This window comes from Penicillium oxalicum, chromosome VI (assembly GCF_001723175.1).
Source record: "Penicillium oxalicum strain HP7-1 chromosome VI, whole genome shotgun sequence".
Taxonomy (NCBI): domain Eukaryota; kingdom Fungi; phylum Ascomycota; class Eurotiomycetes; order Eurotiales; family Aspergillaceae; genus Penicillium; species Penicillium oxalicum.
The window spans coordinates 1,880,105-1,900,566 of NC_064655.1; the positions used below are offsets into that span (position 1 = coordinate 1,880,105).

The 20,462-nt window shown below is 51.8% G+C and overlaps 4 protein-coding genes across 4 annotated transcripts; 2 read left to right on the forward strand and 2 right to left on the reverse strand.

The window, feature by feature from the left end:
• Nucleotides 1-375: 375 nt before the first annotated feature.
• POX_f07946 (uncharacterized protein) lies at nucleotides 376-2,583 on the reverse strand (the record flags this gene model as incomplete). Its single annotated transcript, XM_050116733.1, has 3 exons — nucleotides 376-1,766; nucleotides 1,839-1,981; nucleotides 2,099-2,583. 3 exons carry the CDS (start codon nucleotides 2,581-2,583, stop codon nucleotides 376-378), a joined length of 2,019 nt encoding a protein of 672 aa, XP_049966872.1.
• A 3,814-nt stretch (nucleotides 2,584-6,397) lies between these two features.
• POX_f07947 (uncharacterized protein) lies at nucleotides 6,398-6,949 on the reverse strand (the record flags this gene model as incomplete). The annotated part of the gene is made up of 1 exon (XM_050116734.1): nucleotides 6,398-6,949. The coding sequence occupies one exon, from the start codon at nucleotides 6,947-6,949 to the stop codon at nucleotides 6,398-6,400; it is 552 nt and encodes a 183-aa protein (XP_049966873.1).
• Nucleotides 6,950-8,560: 1,611 nt separating this feature from the next.
• POX_f07949 (uncharacterized protein) lies at nucleotides 8,561-9,919 on the forward strand (the record flags this gene model as incomplete). Its single annotated transcript, XM_050116735.1, has 3 exons — nucleotides 8,561-8,680; nucleotides 8,829-9,218; nucleotides 9,653-9,919. The coding sequence occupies 3 exons, from the start codon at nucleotides 8,561-8,563 to the stop codon at nucleotides 9,917-9,919; spliced, it is 777 nt and encodes a 258-aa protein (XP_049966874.1).
• Nucleotides 9,920-17,607: 7,688 nt separating this feature from the next.
• On the forward strand, nucleotides 17,608-18,903 carry POX_f07950 (Mannitol-1-phosphate 5-dehydrogenase; the record flags this gene model as incomplete). Its single annotated transcript, XM_050116736.1, has 1 exon — nucleotides 17,608-18,903. The coding sequence occupies one exon, from the start codon at nucleotides 17,608-17,610 to the stop codon at nucleotides 18,901-18,903; it is 1,296 nt and encodes a 431-aa protein (XP_049966875.1).
• Between the last annotated feature and the right edge of the window lie 1,559 nt (nucleotides 18,904-20,462).

Sequence of the window (20,462 nt, forward strand, 5' to 3'; positions counted from 1 at the left end):
ACCACCCGCAAATAGTCAATGTGAATTCATGTGGAAATTTGCTTCTCATGAAAAGATAGAAAATTGGAAAGGCTATGGTCATTCCAAAAAAAAGAAAGTATATAAAAGGTGGTATCGGCGTCTAATTACAAGCAGGCCACATTCACCTGCATCATGCAACTAAAGCAAATCGTGCAATATCCAGAAAGCAACGCCGCTGAGTGGTATATCCAAAATCAAACAAAAAGGGTCGTAACAAGCAAGAAGCAAAGGATCCCAACAGATGCAAGACGTAACAAAAATGCATGAGCGAAGGCAGTAAATCATCAAAAGGCTCAAGAGCCGCTTTTTGGCCAAAATTTTGGCGCATCAGCAAAAGACAGGTTCTTTCGCCTACTACTTCTCTCTTGGTTGTTGCTCATCGGTCTTCTCGTTGGAGAAGCTCCCTTCAGAACCAGACTCGGCAGCAGGTGGAAGACGGAAGTTGTCCTGCTTATTCGAGACCTTCTCCATGCCCTTGAACATGGGGCTGGTGCGGTGGAAGTAGGTGTGGACATGACCCTCCAACAAGGTGTCATCCGTGTCAAAGTTGTCCTCACCCTTCTCCTGCTCAGCAACGCGCTGAGCCATCAGGGCTTCCCACTCGATACGATACTCTTCCACCTTTTGTTGGTAGTCCAGCTCGGCGTCATAGAAGCGGCCCTTCTTCAACACAAAGCGCTCGTACCAGGAGAGGTGCTTTGGGTGGACGGCGGGGCCGTGGTAATCCTCCTCGCGGCCTTCGCGGAGGCACTGCCAGCGGCGCTCCTGCTCCTTGAGGTCAAGACCAGTAGTGTCGGGCAGGAAAGCCAGGGTGAGAACTACACCGGCAAGACCGAACCAGGGCACAACATAGAACTTGGTCTGCGTGTCAATGTAGTTGTAGAGGACAGAGGCCAAGAGAGCACCAGCCTTACCCGCGGCAGCGGACATACCGTGGGCAGTGGCACGGATCGGCGTGGGGAAGACTTCAGCGGCGACCAGGAAGCTAACACAGTTGGGACCAAACTGGTTGAAAAAGGAGCTCAGGAAATACATCGTCTGGAACTCCTTGATGTGGGCTTCGGACTTGTAGTACTTGTAGTGGAAAGCGGGTACGACGAAGAGGATGAAACACATGAGGAATCCAACGGTCTGCATCCACTTTCGGCCGTAAAGCTTGTTGTCGATGAGGAACGAGGCGAGGTAGTAACCACACAGCGAGACACCGACGTTCACCAAGTTCCACAGCCACGTAGGCATGACCGAGTCAGATGCAGGGGAGATGACTTTGATAAAATCGCTCTGGAAAAGCTTGTTTCCGTAGAAGAACACGTCATTGGCGAACCAACCGCCAGCGGTGGCGAGGAGACGGGGGCCAAAGTGCTTGAAGGTCAAGCGCAGAGATTCCACATCGTAGCCAGTGACCGAGGCCTTCTTCTTCGCAGCGTCGAGTTGCTTAGAAGCAGCCTTCATGTGGTAGGCACGGTAGTAGACAAGCCACAAGGTGCCCACCGCGGGGATGGCGAAAGAGACACGGTACGTCCACTGCACAGCCACAGTCGAGTAGGGGTTGTTACCACTGCCGTGATGGAAGCACAGCAGCAGGATGATCAGGATGACCTGGTTGAAGAACTGACCCCAACCTTGCATAAGGAACGCGCTGGTAACCTTACGGCCACGGTGCAGACGATCTTCCTTGGTGGAGATCTTTCCGGAGCCAACCGCGTTCTCCATACCAGAAGTGGCAGTCATGGGGTATTCACCACCTGTAAAGCAGAGTTAGGCACGTGTTCGAAGTTCTCGTTAGATGGAGTAGGAAGACAGTAAAAAAGACGTACCAACACCAACGGAATAGAAGAACAGAGACCACGCGTAGCAGATGACCCAGCCATTCTGGGTCACACCCCAGGCGGCAGTCAACATGATCAGACCGATGAACATGATAGTTGCATCCTGAATCAGACCCCAGCGACGACCGATCCTGTAGGCGCGCGTTAGCATGCATAAGCCTTACAACTTGTGCCGCGCCCCCAAGAGGCGCCCGGCACTGACGGGCTGAGCTAGGAAAAATGAAAATGCGGCGTGATTTGGCACTTACCAGTCACCAACAAAACCGACCAAAATCTGACCCACAATAATACCGATGATCTCCAGGTAATCAACGGCACTCAGCCACTCCTTGCTACAAATCTCGTGGGTTTCCCAGCACGCCGGGAAGGCCTTCTGCATGAGCGGCTTGATGTTTCCGATGGAGAACAGGACATAGCCCTCCAACCCCAGACCAGCACCGGGAAGCACCATGTTGCGGAAGTAGTATGAAACGGGAGACAATGGGTCCTTCTTCATCATGGCCCAAATGCTGGAAAGCTCGGTGCGGGCTTCCTTGGCATCGTAGGAACTGATGAATTTGATCTTCTCGCCCAAGGGCATGTCAGCCCAGTAGACACCCTGCTCATTGTAACTGTCGTCAGGGCGAATGAGGCGGTCGAAGGCACCCTTCTCGCTGGAATCCATATCCTCCAGCGGGTTGTGGGTGCCCGACATGTCGGGCCCATGGGGAGCACGAGGACCGTAGTCAGTCATTGGGACTTTGTGTGTCCGTTCGGCGAAGAACTCTCGGAGGGAAAGGAAGGGAATGAGGTCGTGTGTGGTTTCACGACTTGGTGGTTTTTGAGTTCACTGGCAAAAGGCTTGTCAACCTCCACGGACAACCGTCTACCGAATGAGAGTGGGTAGGTGTCTGTCGTGATGACCACCGAAGACGAGCGTGGCTGCAGGCTAAGAACAGCGGACTCGGGAGGTTTATATGGAAGAACCAAAGTGACGGATGACGATGGAAGAAAAAACGACAATCAGAGAAAAGGGACTCGCAGCGTGCGCGCAGGCTCATTGCTGATAAGTCGAGTGGCGGGCTCCACTGAAGGTCGCACTTTCCATCGCCCGGCAGAAGGAACCATCAGGCCAAAAAAAAAAAAGTGAGAAAAGAAAAAAAAAATCGATCCACCTCGATGGGGCGGAAGGCGACCAATCTGGCCAAGACCGGCTTTACGACCGTCCGGGGCAGAGGGGAAGAATCAGGCGAGATGTGCGTCCAACAACCCAAGTGCTCGCACTTTGGGGCAGTGGTAGCAGGGAAGCAGTGGATGGCGGGGTGGAGTTGTGATGTGGTGATGCGGCGACGAAAGCGGTGGAAGTGGGACCAAGAAACTTCTTTTTCTTTTTTTTAAGAGGGTCTCGGTCACGAGTGGAGCCCCAAGAAAAAAAAAGATGGCAGAAACGGTGGAAAGGGCCGCAACCAATCAGTCGAGCACGTGCAAGCAACAGGCTCACTCTGGCGGCTGCATTGAGTTTGGCGATCTGCCCGAAAGACGCCGGGTGGGACCTCTTCCGGTCTTCTCGTGCAGCGACGGAGCGTGGATGGCCCCACTTTGGATGTGCCCTCTCCGAGTGGGGGGTACCGGTCATGGCCGGGGCTTTTGACCGCCTACTAGATGGGGCTGCATGACCTGATATTCCACCCGCGCTGGTCAACCTACCTCCCTTAGCGAGACTTGATTTTGTTTGAGGTTTCGATCAATCCAGAAGTAACGGATTGCAAAATCATGAGTGATCGTAATCAGGGCTACTACGCCGGGCGTAAAATAAACAAAAAGCAGTCAACTCCACCCGTTTCCCCCTCTTTCACCCCAGACAATCCTGAAATAGGTGTGCATGGAATTGATCTCCGATGAGACCCTGATGGGTCGGCATGGACATCGGGGATACTATGGCAATCCCTTTTCGTCGGAAAGGACTTCCAGGTTGACCTTCACCTGAACTCTGTAGTCCACATTGTGCAGTACATTATTACAGATCCAGTGCATGCGATCACAGCATTACCGAGTCCCTCTAAGAGAATTGCAAATCCCCTCCTTTGTGGGTGGCACTCGGACTTGGCCAGGCGAAGTCCCGTGGTCAAGGGGAAGAAAAAAAACGTTCTACAGCAATGGATCTGCCCCAAAGGATGCGCAATCAGGCACTACCTCGGTTGGTGCGAATATCTACAGTGGCACAACTCTTGGCGCACCGGCCGAGATGCACCTTAAAGTGGGTTCGTGTAGAGAGTGGCCCAGCGGCGGACGCCCTCAATACGATCGCGCTCACCGACCAGGCAGGTGCACACGTGCTCTCCTGCCCAGAGCGGCCAGGCGGGTCAGGACAAGTCCTCGCAGCCTCGCGTTCCCGACGTCCCCCCCTCAGCACTTCTCTAAACTCCTCCGCACTTTGCTAGGATGGCCGTCCGTGATAGGTCTAGTTCATGTTGGGTGGGAATGTCAACAGGGACCGTCGACCAATTTTAAGGTTTCGAGGTCAGATCTGGCGACCATAGGGTGCTCTACAACTACACTGGTTGGTATTCCTCTCCATTTAGCCTTTTATGGTGTCTACAGAGCCCCGACTCAACCAGCCGCATCTCTCGATAAGGAGCGCAAGGTAACACGTGGCAGACCATGAACAAATGAGAGTGGCCAGTACAAGAATAACGTCTTGCCTGTATCGGGCATGCTACGCTCTACAGGTTGTCAAAGGTGGCTCCGTCAGCGCTCCAACAAAGCCTGGGCGATCATGGGCGGAATACGGACTGCGGACTGTCGACTGTGGACTGCGGAGGCATGATGGATTATTTTCACGCCGTCGCCATGAGACCACTTGAGTGACTTGACCCCCGGCTCCCCCGACAGAATGGCGCTAATCATCTGGGGCCTCTCCCGTCCGCAGCGGACCAGTTAAATGTCCTGCTCAGCCCATGTGCGCGCTTCTTTGGACCTCCGCCCTTCGGCCTCTGTCCTGGGGAACCAACCACACCTTACCTCTCCTAACGACATGCTCGTGGATGGCCAAACCCCCCAACTGTCCCAATCGCAGAAATCTGTCGCGGCAGGTGGTCGCGTGAGACAAGGCCAATCTTGACTAGCGCCTCCGAGGGCCTCAATCGAAGACACCTTGTCCCGAAATTCATAATCACAATGGGACTGGGACCGTTCCCCTGAGGGGACTCGGACTCCCGAGAGACGGAGAGGACAATGGCCTCGGTATAGAGAGCGCCCACACCTTGCAGCGATGATTGGGCTGAGAGACATATCACATCCCATCAATCTACTCTGAACCGGCCACAGGGCACTGACCAGAGAAATGGTCTAGGATGGCTCCCCATGAGCAACCGCCGCAAGCGCCGATTCTGGGAAAAGCATCTTTGTTGAGATGAGGATCGCCCCGAGCTTGGCTGTATGACATTGCTGTTGCTTGACGACGCCTCCTTACGTCGACGTGCAGTGCTGGAACATACAAGCAGAATTTGACGGTGCTTGATGGGTCTTGGCATTAAAGGAAGACCTTGGCAACCTCGGGCGTGGTAGTGGATGGCTTTCCAGCTACAGAGAGAGAGGGATCCGCCACGTGCGATGACCGTCCGCTCTGGCTCGTCGCGAAGAAAGGTCCACCCCCTCACATATTCACCTCCTGATGACCCCCATTACAAAAAAAAGTCAGGCTTCGACGTCATTACGTGAATAACTCTGTGTCTGCGACTACCTGGGGCTGGTCAAATTGACCACACGGATGTCAGATGCAGGCTTCCATCCTCCGGGAGTCACAAACGCATGAATACAGCAGATGACCCTGGGCGCACCATTACTATCCCAAGGCGCCACTCAGACTTGTTGCAACATGAGCCAGCTGATGGCGTATGGACCGCCTGCCGTTTTCTGACGCTGCATCCACCCACCGGCTGATCATGGCTTGGTGAAGCCACCATTCCCAAATTTAATTCGAATTATTGGCAGGATCTTCTGGGACGATTGTGAGGGCCAGGAATCCGGCAAAGTCGGAAGCTGCACCCTGCGGTCTGCGGCCCCTATTTGATACCCTGGTACCACCTGGCGGCTTGCACCGATGTCCAAAGACTCAATGAGTAGTAATAAAATGTCGATCTAAACATGAAGGCGTCTTTCGCTCCGTTCGGTAGTCGGTCATGTTGAGACCTTGCATGTAAGAAGCGCGAGTTCAGCACCTGTATGCACCATGATTCTCATTGACTTCATACATCTTACCGTTTCTGGAAGCTTAGTATCAAGATTGTATTGTCCTGGAATTAGGAATTAGCTCTGGATGGTTGCCTCAATCGGGGCGCTCCATCAAGCAACGCCCCAGCCGAGCGTTCTGCCGGGCGTCGTCAGTCGTCGGGTCTGATCTGAAACCAAAGCTGATTATCGTGTCTCCTGCCGAGAGAGGCAAATTCGAGCTACGGACACAATCCTCCTACTCGATCCATCAGCTAGGCCAAGCGATGAATCACCCGGAGTCCTTCATGCAAATGCCTCTGTTCATGAATCTCATTCGTCATGTGCAGATAATAGCTTCAGCCGGCCCGGGTAGACAGCTTTCCTTTTCTTTTTTCTTTAGAAGCCCGGAGCCCTTTTGTGGCGCTCGCCATATGGTCTTTGTGCAATTGAGTTTTTTTTTTCAAACCGACACAATCAAACAATAAATCCCCACGAGACGAGGTCACGACTGCTTTCTCATCGACACGATGCTTCGCTTTACGAGCGCGCTGTCGCGGCTCGCGAATCGAGTGGACGTGGACAACGTCTCTCGCATTGACGGAGATCCTTGAAGCCGATGAGATGATAGACCGCAATAAACCGCCAATGCCGTACAGAAGACTGGATACCCAGTAGGATCTAAATCGATTCGTGGGCGGAGTGGTTTTCTTCACACGGTGGCTCGTTGAACGGACTGGGAACAGGGTCGGTTGGTAATCAAATGAGGAGGCCAATGGTTCTGAGGGATGCAGCAACTGATGGCCATCAGAGGCAGTCTGCTTCAATTCGACATGGCCTTTCTGACCTGGTGTAGAACGCTCGCCCTTGTCGCGACTCATGTCACATTCCAGAACGCGGGACCCATTCATGACCGCCGAGCGTTCTCTGTTTCTCGATTCTCTGCAAAGAGATGTGGCTCAACCCGAGTAAAAAAAAAAGTAATGAGACGCACAGAACCATCGCAGAGACGGGAGGTACATCCCTTGTCCACTCAGTAGTCTGCTGAAGCAATAATGAAACCCCATCGTTCCAGTTCGCGAATGACTTCCCTCGTCCGAAGCCCCTGTGTGTGTGAATATGGTTGCGATGACCAATCCACGAGAAAAAAAAGATGAGGGCTTCGTTTTAGCTCTCAATCCCGACGATATCATTGTAGGCGCGACGCATGCATCTATGTGCAACATTTGCTGGATGAAAATGATGAAATATGGAAATTCTCCCAGACGGAACATCCACGTTTGGTTGGAATGGTCCTTGGACCGACTCTGCATCACATGAAGGGCACACTCTCAAGCATCCTGACGTATCTTCAAGAGTAAACGCCGCCCAAGGGCGATGAGTTTGACGATCTTAACAATGATACTCATATTATCATCCAAAACATCTGGTCCTACCGACTCTCTTCTGTGACTCGGCCTCCTATCCCCATCCTCCTCCCCGGCATGCATATCCGGGGCTGGAAAGTCGATGCTCACATTCCAGAACCCAGCCACCATCTGAAAGGGGGGTATATTTCCAACCCACAAACGACTCCACTGTCCAATCATCATCGCGTTTATCGCTCTCTCCTTGATCGCACATATCGACCCAAGACAGTCAAATGCCCACCCCCGTGGTCGGCAGAATGACTCGATATTGCGGAAGCACTACGGAGACGGAATCATCCATCGGGATCTCTCAGACATGCACCCGACACCACCAGTGAGGTTAAAGGGACCGATGGGACCGGGAGATTGGGCCCTCGTGACTCGTGGTCGTGTCCACTTTTCTTTCGTTCCCCTGCATTTGCGATGCCAAGATGGACTCTGTTCGAGCTGGGGAAGGGGACAGGATGGGCCCGATTCCTGAGCGGAGCGGGGGCAGCCCTCGATGGGAATGGGGGGGAAGGAGAGGGCCTTTGAATTTCTCTCTTCAGGCGTTCGCAACGGTGACGGACATACCTGGAGAATGTTCATTTCCTGCGAGGGAACTATTATGTATAAGACTTGGAGGTTGGAAGCATCGGGGTATGTGCCAGTCATTTCGACGATTTGCGGATTCGAACCTGTTTCACGATTGCTCTTGATTTTGGTCTCGCTCTTGCTCTCCTCCAGGATCCTCGGGTTGGTATCGTGTGGTGAGATCGACACGTTGAGTCTTCCTCCTTGAATCCTTTTCCTTTTTTTTTTTTTTTTTTTTTTTTTTTTTTTTTTGGTTTGGTGTGCATCTTCGTCGCCGTGAACACTTCGCGATTCCATGCTTTCAGGCCCGTACTAATGCCTATTGTGTTCGACAGTGTAGGCAGATATTTCTTCAGCGGTCGAAGCTCGCCGATTTGGTGGTCATCGAGCCAGTGCATTCAATTGACTCCACTGCTTTGAAGCATCATCTAAACAATTCACATCATCAGCCCTGCTGCACACCATTTGCATTCACCACGGAGACTTTGTACACACTGTCGGTTACCGCGGTTGTCGTCGACCAAAACACACGCACCCATCATGATGAATCCGAAGAATCTTTTCCCGGTGACTATGGCACTGATTGCCTTTGTCATCACCAATTGCTGCCTCTTTGCCGGGACAAAACCCAACGTCCTTGATAGCGTGGATCTCCTCAGGGTACGTACTCGCATTGTCCTGTCCCCGGGCGTGAGAATTCTGGCTTCGATGTCTCGTACCCCATCTCCTGTGCACCAAAAAGCCAGAGGCGTCAAGCTTCCCGCGACATGGAAACAAAACTCACTCCTCCGGCTATGATCTCTTTTAGCTCTACACCCCTGACGGCAACTCCATCTCCTCGCCGCACGACTTCTACTCCATCCACGTCATGTCCTACTGTCAGGGCACCATTGGGCCCATGCCACCAGGAACCACCGATCCCTTCGGCTCCCGCAATGTCACTGCATGCTCCAACCGGACCATTCTCTTCTCCTTTGATCCCACTATCGCCTGGCCTCGCGATCTCACCCATGGTCCAGATTTGCAGTGGCCTCGAGTGATCAGTGATGATTTTCGCGCTTTCCAGATGACGAGCCGTGCGATGGCGGTGATGTACAGTATCGGGGTGGGTGCTGTTGGATCAGTGCTGTTGGTCAAGATCTTTGCAATGGCGATGCCCAAGTTACAGCTTGGTGTGTTTGAATTTGGGTTTATGCTGGTAAGTCTTTCATTGCTTGGTATCTTGCCTCCCAGTTGAAGGCATTTTTCCGCCTCCTGTTCTTATTGTTTTTGTTCTTGCCCCTTCCTCATTGCCTTTTCCGGGAATGCAAGAACGTGATTTTCTGGGTATTTCTTTTCTTTTCCTTGCCTCTTTCTTCTCTCTTTCGCTTGCAAATTTTCGCGCGGGCCATGAAAACTTGTTGTCAATCTTGGTTTCTTCATGTCTTTCTGCTTGCACGGGATGATTCTTGGGTGGTGGTCTCCTGACTGTCCTCACCATCGTGACCCTTTGCATCCAGAGCGGTCTGAGCATGGTCACGCGGGGACAGACCAGGCCGCCAACTACCTGAACCTGCTTTTCCGGGTTGCCTTTTTTTTCTCCCCTTGCTTGAGGATGAGCTCCGTCTCTAACCATTGTTGTCGTCTCATCAGCTGGGAACTCTGAGTGTCGGCATCGCTTCCGTGATCGCCAACGTCCTCGCGTACGAATTGGTGCAGCTGATCAACGCTCACGGCGACGGGTCCAACGTCTCCGCTCAGTATGGGGGGAAATTCCTTGGAATGACATGGGCATCGGCGGCGCTGATGATGCTAGGAACGTGGATCAGTTTCTCCAACGCTTTTTCTCCCGGTGGAAATGCTGCATCCTCGTCATCGTCCAGTGAGCCAGCGCCGGCCAAGGACGAAGAGTGCCAGTAGTCTCTCCTATGCCGAGAATGAGATAGAGAGAGAGAGAAGAGAAAAGGGAATTTTTCTCGTCTCGAAGGGGCGAATATTGAGAGACCCTGAAGCCACATTGACTGCATCTACGACCGCACAAGTTCGGATGAGAGAAAGGGGATATTCGTGATTACGAACGGGGGAGGGGCAGTGCAGAAATAACAATAGACAAGACCCATCCAGCAGGTAGGCGGCTGGGACATATCCATGTACATAGCAGGTAAAACACGGGCCTCGGATTACTATACCCTCTCCAATCTCTCTCTCTCCCTCTTTCCCCCCCTTGGAAGAAAACCTGGCCCGACTGGGTGGAAATTACTCTCGAGGCGAGATTGAAGTTCCTCGGCTATGCATCCGGTCATTGGGCCACCATCGCATCGTCTCTGGAAATATAGATCCCGTGGATAAAATCACATGCCTATGAAGTGCATCTCACTTGACACTATAGTAACACTGTAGTACTGTCCGCAAATTCTCTGCATCCTACAAAGTTTAATTCTCTCCATGTAGATTATTTCACTCTGAAAGGTCAACTTACCAAGTGACTACTGTATCAAAACTACGGGCTACCTACCTACCTAACCGCCATCATGAACCTGAACACCCCTTGACCCCCTCCCCCCGGTCCTCTCGGCGACAAGTCCGTCTCGCCTCTTCTGACTGGAAAAAAAAATTCACCCATGTGATAAAAAGAAGATTTATAGCCTGGGAGTAACAGTCTACTAACAGTATACTGCCAGTGGTAACTAGTTACTTGTCTTCTACCGCGCATGACCGGACAATTCTGACATCGACATCGACATCGAATAAAGTCACGAGGTCTCGGATATGCAGGAAATATCCAGCCTTGAAAATTTCAGGTCGAGTTTGGCTGTTTTCTAGGTATACAGTGGTGGGTGCGAGACCGGGCAAAGATGGGCGTGTGTATCGTTGTAGCCCGGGCACCTTGTCTCTTACTTTTCTACTGTTAAGGCATTTAGGGAGAATCAGAGTGACAAATCCAGATAATTAGAATCAGATGCTGTGCACCCTTTCGATGCCGGTCGATCTGTAATGCCCCGTGTTTCATGCATGACTGAAGGATTTCCTGATTCCTTGGTCGACAGGTTGAAGCGCGGGGGGGTTTGTTGAAGGGGGATTTTACCTATTTTTCCTTAGCGGAGAGGAGGAACCTGACTACTAGTGGGGGGGGGGGGGGGGGGGGGGGGGGGGGAGGTACTCTAGGGATCGATATTGGTGGGATGTATACATATGCAGATGCAGATGCAAATGCGCTTGCAGGTGTAGTTGCAGCTGCAGTCGGTGCCTGGCATATTCATGTGCGTATATTGTTGGACTGGACGGGACGAGTCTCTAGGTACAGTGTAACATCGGGTGTGCGACTACGACACAAAATGAAATACGTAGATGTAGTACAGTGTACTAGTCTGGGTCTCGGCTTCGCCGTAGAAAGCTATTCTTGCGTGGGTAAGGTGGTGCCCGTAGTTACGAGTTGGGATCGATCGCTTCTATCTTTTCGTCTTTTCTTAAGGGGTTTCAGGATGATGAGTGTCAAATTGATTGGATCTGTTTTTGGGAACTCCCGTTTTCGAGGGGGGGTTGATTGAAGAACTCCCCCCCCCCCTCGTGTCAACGTTGATGATAGACGGATAGACAGATAGGTATAGAACACGATCTAGTCAGTACAGTCTCGCGGACTGTGTTGCAGTGATGCACCATCATACCTACCACATATCTAGGGAAGTTTTTTTTTTTTTTAAAAAGAAAAAAGAGTAAACAACACTTCCATCGAGGCCCGACTGGACAATTATCCAACTACAATATGATTATGATGTGGACGGTTGACCCAGGCTCCCTTCATAACCTGCTGTGCAAGGTTCTTCCACGCAATCCACCGAGAACATGAATACTGCATCCCATCACCGGTTGGAAACCATCCCCCCACCTCAAGAAAAGAAACCCATTCCAAAGCATGCAATTGGTTCACGACCCAACCCTTTGGAACCTGGTCACCCACTAGCCCAACTTTTTGTTTACATGATGCCCTGTCCCCTGTTCCCTTCCCGCTCGAGCCATCGATCCAGGAAATGGCGCAAGCCTACAACGTCAAGGCGTCGGGAAAACGGCCGATAGCCACCATCTTCCGCCGCCTCCAAATCCTCCCCCCCCCCTCCTCTTCCCCCTCCATTCCCCATCTACAAGCTACAAGCTCCATGGACAAGCCACGGTGGAGATGAGCGGGAGAGGTAGAGAGAAAAGTCAACATGAAGTGGTACTGAATAGTCGTGAATCCTCGAGAATGTACCCAGTGTGCACTCGAGATGCTGGGTAAACCCCCCTGGTCTGATTCTGAAGATATCAAAAAAGAAAAAGAAAAAAGTATAACATCTCCAGTGCCTCCTCCGAGGACCAACAAGTTGGATAGGAAACTACATACTCATTCGGAACTAGTGCATACACAAATTCCAGAGTCCCAGTTGAGCGGACGTTGAGACTACAGTACTGTATCACACGGCGGGATGTCCCGTGTCACTGACGAGCATCTCCACCCGAGGTCGCTCATTTCCCATTCGACTCTCAAATCAGCTGCTCGGACCGGTGGAGGAAGAAAAGTAAGAGACCTGATCGGATCTGACCTTGACTTGACCTGACTTGATCACCGATAGGACAGTCCCGTTCGATGACTGACATATCTGTTTCTACAGGGCATAGTAAGTTTGCATATCCCCGTCCCCGATCCTGCTCCTCATCTGTGATTCTTGATGAACCCGTCCCCAGTCAACCCAAGGTGAGCTTAGTTGGGTTAGATTGAGGTAATAGTCCATTTCCTTTCTTTCCTCTCCCCCCTGTATCTTCATAGAATCTACTAGCCCCGACCAGGAACGGAGAACGAGACGGGGATCGGCAATAAAAAAAAAACAACAAAAAAAGTAGACCCTAGAAACTCAAGCCCCAAAGCAGCAACAGCAGCAGCAGCCCATTTCCATTCTATTCAACCCTCAAACACTCCCTCCATCCAAAAAAATCTCATCCATCATCATCTAATGTGTCGAATCCAATGGAAAACCATCGAGGCATCCTGCGATAGGGTCCACCCGTCGTTTTCCAACCTGCCTAGGATGATCCGTATCCCCCCCCGCTCTCCATCCTCTTTCTCCAGGACGATTATCCATGATTCCAGTCCATGTGTGTGGGCCCGTGGGACTCGGGGGAGACGTCTAGTGCGGAAAAGACAGGGTCTGTATTTTGACCCGACTCTTTCTGGCCTGTTACGGTACGCCGGGTGTACAATGTATTGTCATTTGTTGGAAAACCCCCTTTCGACAGAGGGGGCGTTTCAAGAGGACTATTCTGATTTGGGATTAGTCTGGTGTTATAGGTATTATTTTGAGGGGGCTTTCCCTTTTGAGGTTGGAAATATGAATAGGAAAAGAGTGATCTTTACGGGGAAGAGAGGAGAGGGGTTAGGTTGAGGAATAAAAGTATAGGATCCAAAACGATGAGAAGTGGAAAACAGAGGGGGAAAAAAAAAAACTGGGTCTCTGCCTGTCAAGCCGTTCATTCCAACGTCACCACTTGTGGAGCCCTTGAAAATTGTAGTAGGGATGTCCACTACATGTTCAAAAAGTGAAGGAATCAGTAGCAGCACCGAGGAACTGTAGTAGTTACTATATGTGGACACAGTAGGTATGTCGCACTATACTGTAGTATGGAGTGAAGGTTACTAGTGTCGAATGCAAGAGTGTTCAGAACTCCCTGGGGCGTAAAGGATCGGCCAACGGGCCAATCGTTGATCACAGAGTGTGATATAGAGATAGTAGAAACCCAAGAGCATTATGTTCAAAATGCTGTGGGAGCCCAAGGTTCCAGCTAAAATGTATCCAAGGTATGTAGCCCGACGCTGGCAGATATTCGAATCTTATCAATAGGACAGGCCAAGGGGTCCATACATGTAAGACTCACTCTCTAACGGCCGGATCGATGCGTCCACGCGAATATATACAAATGAACCTCGACAATCATTCTCCCCTCTTTTCTCTCACGTAGCTAAACGATCTAGTCCTGATCTCGTGAGACTCATAATTCAACAATAAACAGGTCCAGGTGACCCATGTACATGTGCACTCCTTGATCAAGTCAAGGCCGAACGTGGATTATCCACGAGATCGCGGGGGAGGCGCTTCCTCCCTCATCGGAAGACGCACTCGACATGGACGGGAATCTCCAATTTTCTGCATCTCCCGTCCACGGTACCTCATCTCATCACTCACGATAATACCATACCACTACACCAAACCTCTCGTCCGGTAAAGCGTATATACACTATCCAGTCTTGATTGGATTTCCAGGTTGAAAGACAGTACATGAGGGATAATTTGTTCCCGATGGACATTTCCATTTTAGGAAAGCAAAGAGGCCTCAAGAGGCTATATCACCATCATGGTAACCCCCGTGTTGCTGATTGATGCTCGGTCTGGTATTGGACCAGATCTCCTCTAGGACCACAGTCCTCCGGTTCACGAGGGGAAGGAGGGAAAGGATTTGTTCTATTTCACGTGGGAGCTGTGCAAGGGAAGGTGCACGATATACTTTGTGGTGTGGCTGGCGGGCGAGCGCGGGCATCCTCGGCGGAGCACCCGAACACTCGGGATGTTCCTGGGTTACCTACGGCCGTATGGCTGTATGGATCTGTACAGCGCGTACGCAGCCACGGCACTGATGCAGGTGCTCCTGTCTGGCTGGATTGGTATTGTGCATCGTGGCTGTCCGTTTGCCAAGCTTGTCCCGTAACGATGACGAGTGGGGAAAGTACTCATTGGTCAACTGAAAAGAAGAGGTCCGATCCATGGACTGGTCGACCGAGAGGCTAGATCGGATTGGGTCTGGGCCCTCTTTTGGTGGTGCAGCCAGGGTTGTCTAACTCGGAACTGACTAACGACTGCCTGTCCGGCGCCCGCCGAACGCGGATTCGTGGATCATCGTGAGATGTCAAGGCGGGAGAGAGAGAGAGAGGGGGGGGAGAAGCAAGACATCGCGTGGGAATGAGTATGGGTATCAAGCCATACCATCAAGGATGCATGTCATCGAAGATGGCTAAGTGAGGATGAGTGCCAAGGTCAGACCGTGGCCTAAACGGGTCCCCAGCGTTGGTGCTGTCCGTCATTTGGGGGCTCGACATCACTTTTGACGATGCAAGGATAGAAAAGCAGGCATTCAAGTCCGGGCTAGAAGCGGGATCAAAGAGAGAGAAAGAGAAAGAGAGAGAGAGGGAGGGTGTGAGCACGAGAAGGAAGGTGCGGAGAAGACAAGAGCAGTACACGACGACAGGATGTTATAATTCTTGCGGAACAGAACATGGTCCATCAATCTATCCTTTTGACCTAGGTTTTCCCCAGGCTTCCAGGACGTGGTTCTTGTTGTCAGAGGAAACTACCTCTACCACAAGGAGACTGCAATCGAGAGCTAGATGTGAGAGAGTATGGCTGGTGTTGAGCTTCGACTGAATATGCAAGTCCCTCAGTGAGTTTCCATCACGAAAGGAGACGATGTAGATTGCACAGTTGAACATACTCCGTACCAGGCTACTTCCGTCGTCGGGTATCATACAGTTTAGTCGCAGGACTCGGACACAGTCAGATGCAAACCTCGTGAACCGTCCCGTTGACGCGGCCGCACGTGCGTGACTCGGAACGAGATGGACTCTTCAGCTCGTGCCCGATGCTTCTGATCTCACTCGGTCCGTGCCTGGTACCTCATTTTGTGCTTCGGTGAGGTCTTTTGTGGTGATTTTTTTTTACATCTTTATTTGCGAGACTATTCCCAAGCCGGGATAGGAGATTACGACGCATAGTGTAGGAACCTGGAACAAATGAAGGTTCACGGCTTGGGGTTGATAGTATGTATCTTTCCCTTTTCGTATCGTGCATCGCCATAGTGGCCGTGTCAGCCCTGGGGGGCGCATATTTATCGGGAAGTGAAACGGGGGTCGCTGGTTTGTCAAGGACCGCCGGTGGAGATATTGGCTTCCAGCCTGATCGGGAGGACTGAGTGGTCCTGGGTCGAGTGGTAGTGGTACAAGTGGGTGGGACGGGGGACCACCGTCGCGAGTGGTACCGGGTACCGTCTGTGTGGACGGTCGAAGCGGATGGAAAGAGCTGTGATCACGCTTGGTCGAATGTGGTTGCATCAACGGTTGTTGGGGGAGTCTTTCAACGTGGCTTAGCCCCTCAAATGCGTGTTTGAGATTCCTGCTCAGGGCTGCTGGTGAGGAACTCGTGGCGTCCGGTGGTGACGGGTTGCGCGATACAGACGATACCCATCAATACCGTCGGGTCAGAAAGAGGACTAGCTCCCGACGCGCGGTTGACCATCACCTTCGACTGGTTGAGTGATTTAATGATCCCCGGACTATACCTGACTGATGCCTGGACGATATCGGGTTCGGCGGTAGCACAACCGTCGGTCGGCGGACGAGCGTTGCATGGCGAGGAGAGAGGCGGAGGAGGGAGTCCTTGGTCGACGCTCAACCACTCGACAGGCGCAAGTGTTCACCCTCTCGAAGATGAGCAGAACCATAAAGAAACCCGGAGCACAGAGCGCTGGGGATCTGTGATGTCCAAGGGATCTTGTTCAGGGGACGAGGCATTCGCGGTCATGCCGATCATATCATGATGTTTTCAATGTTCCCAGTGGGCGGAAACAAGGCGGAGACTCGTTCCGTGCGCCTCCCGAGCTCGATGAAGTCATGCCGGTCGACGCTGGGTCTCTGTCTGGTGTGCCAAAGTGGGGCAGGTCTCACGAAAGAGCACGAGCATGAAAATAATAATGGGAAAATCAGGAGATATGATGGAAGAGTCTAATGATGAGCCCAGCATTAGAATTGCATGCGCTGCGCCGCTGACTGGTCCAGGAGAGGGTATGTCTCCACTGGCAGTGAAAAACATCTTTATTGATTGGACCAGGCGTGGGTGTCGTCTGTCCTCGCTGTCCTCTCGAATAGGATCCATACCAAGACCCCTCCGTCTTTTTTCAGCATTGAGTATGCGACCATTCCACGAATCGTGAAATCCCTCATGGTATCTTCCTGACACTTCTTGTAATCTCCCCGTGGACCTCAGGTGGAACTCCTGTGGTACCCAACAATGATGTATCGTGAGAAGCATGCCAAACTGGAACAAGCCAGGCAAAACCATAATCGTGCTTTCCTGTTCAGCTCTGGAACCAAATCTCCATGTCCAAGCCCTCCCCCCCCCCTCTTTCCGTCGTTGTGATCATAGTTCACGGGTGGTGACTCCTTCTTCCCGGCATGGTTGCCCTTTTGGTTTCTCTTCTTTTCATCTGGCATTTAAATACTTCTTCATCTCCCACCTCCATCCCCATTTCGCCATTCCAAATTTACTTTCTTCCATCCTCTCTGGTCATCAACAGACTTCCATCATCTGTCCCCTTCCCCCACTCTGCACCGTCAGCCACCCGCTCTTAGCACGTCACAAGACCTCTTCCCCAGATCTTGTCTATCGGATCTGATCTACCCCCCCTGGCTCAAAGCCTCATCTCATTGCTTCTTCCTCATCCCCCCCTCCCAGACCCCACCTACCGTGGTCTGACACACTCAGCCCTACCGGCTCTTGAACCCATTCTCTTCTTCTTTCGTACCATTCATCACCATGGGCATGAAGGCAGTTCACTTCGGCGGTGGTAACATCGGCCGTGGCTTTGTGGCCGAGTTCCTCCACACGGCCGGTTATGAGGTAGTGTTTGTTGATGTCATGGACAAGATCATCAATGAACTGCAAAATACCAAGTCCTACCAGGTCACCGAGGTCAGTGAGGAGGGCGAGACCACCAAGACCATCACCAACTATCGTGCCATCAACTCCAAGACCCATGAGCAAGACGTCATCCAGGAGATCTCCACCGCCGACGTTGTCACCTGTGCCGTGGGCCCCAATATCCTCAAGTTCATCGCTCCCGTCATTGCCAAGGGTATCGACATCCGCTCCACTCCCAAGCCACTGGCTGTGATTGCCTGTGAGAACGCCATCGGTGCCACCGACACCCTGCGCGGTCACATCGAGTCCCACACGGATTCGGAGCGTTTGAAGACCATGGGTGAGCGTGCGCAGTATGCCAACTCGGCCATTGACCGCATCGTCCCCGCTCAGCCCCCCAACAGCGGCCTCAACGTGCGCATTGAGAAGTTCTATGAGTGGGCCGTCGAGAAGACACCCTTTGGCAGTGTGGGTCACCCCGACATCCCGGCCATCCACTGGGTCGACAACCTGGAGCCCTACATTGAGCGCAAGCTGTTCACTGTCAACACCAGCCACGCCACAGCCGCCTACTACGGTCGCTACGCGGGCAAGAAGACCATCGCCGAGGCCATGCAAGACTCGTACATCCGCGGGGTCGTTCGTGATGTGCTCAAGGAGACCGCCTCCTTGATCGTCGACAAGCACGGTATTGACGCCCAGGAGCAGCAAGACTACGTCGACACCATCGTGGCTCGAATCTCCAACCCCTACCTGGAGGACAGCGTCGAGCGTGTCGGTCGTGCCCCCGTGCGCAAGCTGAGCCGCAAGGAGCGCTTCATCGGACCAGCTTCCCAGTTGGCGGAGCGAGGCATGAAGTACGACGCGCTACTGGGGTCCGTGGAGATGGCTCTTCGTTTCCAAAACGTCCCGGATGACCAGGAGAGCGTCGAGTTGGCCACCATTCTCAAGGAGAACTCGCCCGCCGACGCCACGGTCCAGTTGACTGGACTGGAACGCACCCACCCCTTGTTCGCAGCCGTTGTCAAGGTCGTGGACCAAGTACAATCTGAAGCCAAGTATGCGTTTTGTCTCCCGATTTCCATCGCCTCCACCGCGGCGCCATTTGCTAACCTTTCTCGTCCTCTACAGGGAAACCGGTCAACCCCGCATCTAGATGTGGCTCGCCCGATGGTGCGGATTATTCTTTGATTTTATCTTTCGGCGCTTCAGAGCATTGGACTTGGCGAATACCTTGGGAGTCTTTTTTAACGGAACCCTGGAAGCATGAACTGGGATTGGGCTTTTTATTATCCTCTTTGACTGTTTTTTTTTCTTTTCTCTCTAGATACTTGTGTTAAGGGTATGAGTTACGAGGCCACTCTTGTGTGCGGCATGCATTATGAATGATCAGAAATCCATGCAATCCATTTTTATCATATCTTGTTGGGTTGCCTTCTGAGTACCTGTCGAAGATGGGGGTTCCGTCATGGATGATTGATCCCAAAGTCGTCTGTTGAATGGAGAGGGCCATGGTCGACACTTTTTCTGGGCCGAAGTTTTCTGTTTTGTAGGAAAGATTTGCGACGGGAATCCCAAGGGCGCCATGTCCCACGTCTTCGTTCAGGCAATACTTGGCAGTGGACTGGCTCGACACGGGACCTTTGCGGGGGTGATCTGTTACTACCCATGGACGTACATACTGTACCTAGAGCGCAGTCGTAAAAATCCTCGATCGCTCGGGACTCGTCTTTTTCACATACCAAGTTCAGTACCGTGTGGTACATCAATAAATCTGTATTTACCATTGAGTAGACCCATCACGCCCGAGACCATCGACCGGAGTACTTCCGTCCGTTGACCCTCGTTGGGCCCGTGTTCCCCCGGTATCTGCACTCCGCAGATAACGGTACTGTAGATCGAGATTCTGTTATCTGCAGCGGGGAAGATGAATGCGGGGGATGCCCACATGTGAAGTGGGGGGGGGTTTAGGGGGGGGGGGGGGGGAAGATACTGTACGAGCATCATGCATGGTAAGTATGTAGGGCAAAGTCGAATGTAAATGAACATATTTGAACATGCAAATAATACTATTAATTCACAGTGTATATTTCACTGTTTCCATACATAGGTATGGCCTGCAGTGTGGATTTTTACCTATGGATGTATGTCTCATTCGCTTTATGTAATAGCTATCGGGTAGACATGGATACAGTACATATGTACATCCCTCGGCTAAAATGAATGATGCCTTGACTCGTTGTCAACGTCAACGTCAACGTCAACTGTCTACAACCTATTTTAGATGATCACGGTTCTTGATTATGTACGTGTGTGTATGAAAAACCTCATCCATGTATTAGTATTTGAATCCATTTTGAACTTACGCTGTCCAAGATTTGTCTTTCTTTTTCTTTCGCTTTTATTATGGGATTTTGTTTGGAGAAGGTTTGCCGACACCCCTTGTGATTTCCAGGTATGCAAATCTGGACTTGGGAGCTTGGAATGGGGGAGGTTAGTACCTACCTACCTAGCCCCAGGAGTATTACATAGACTACAGTTACCGCATCGGATTGAATTCTACTAGTTTCAGCCCTGGTGCTACAACATATTAAATATAGCGCATGTAAGGTAGATCAGAGAGGCAAGGTAGGCGTCCATCATCCTTTTCGATGAGTATCATCCCGAGCATTCTTAGGCCAGTCCGTGTTTTCTTGTAGTACACGCTTGGCCTTTTGACATACTCTCCAGTGTTCAAGCACGTTTAATGA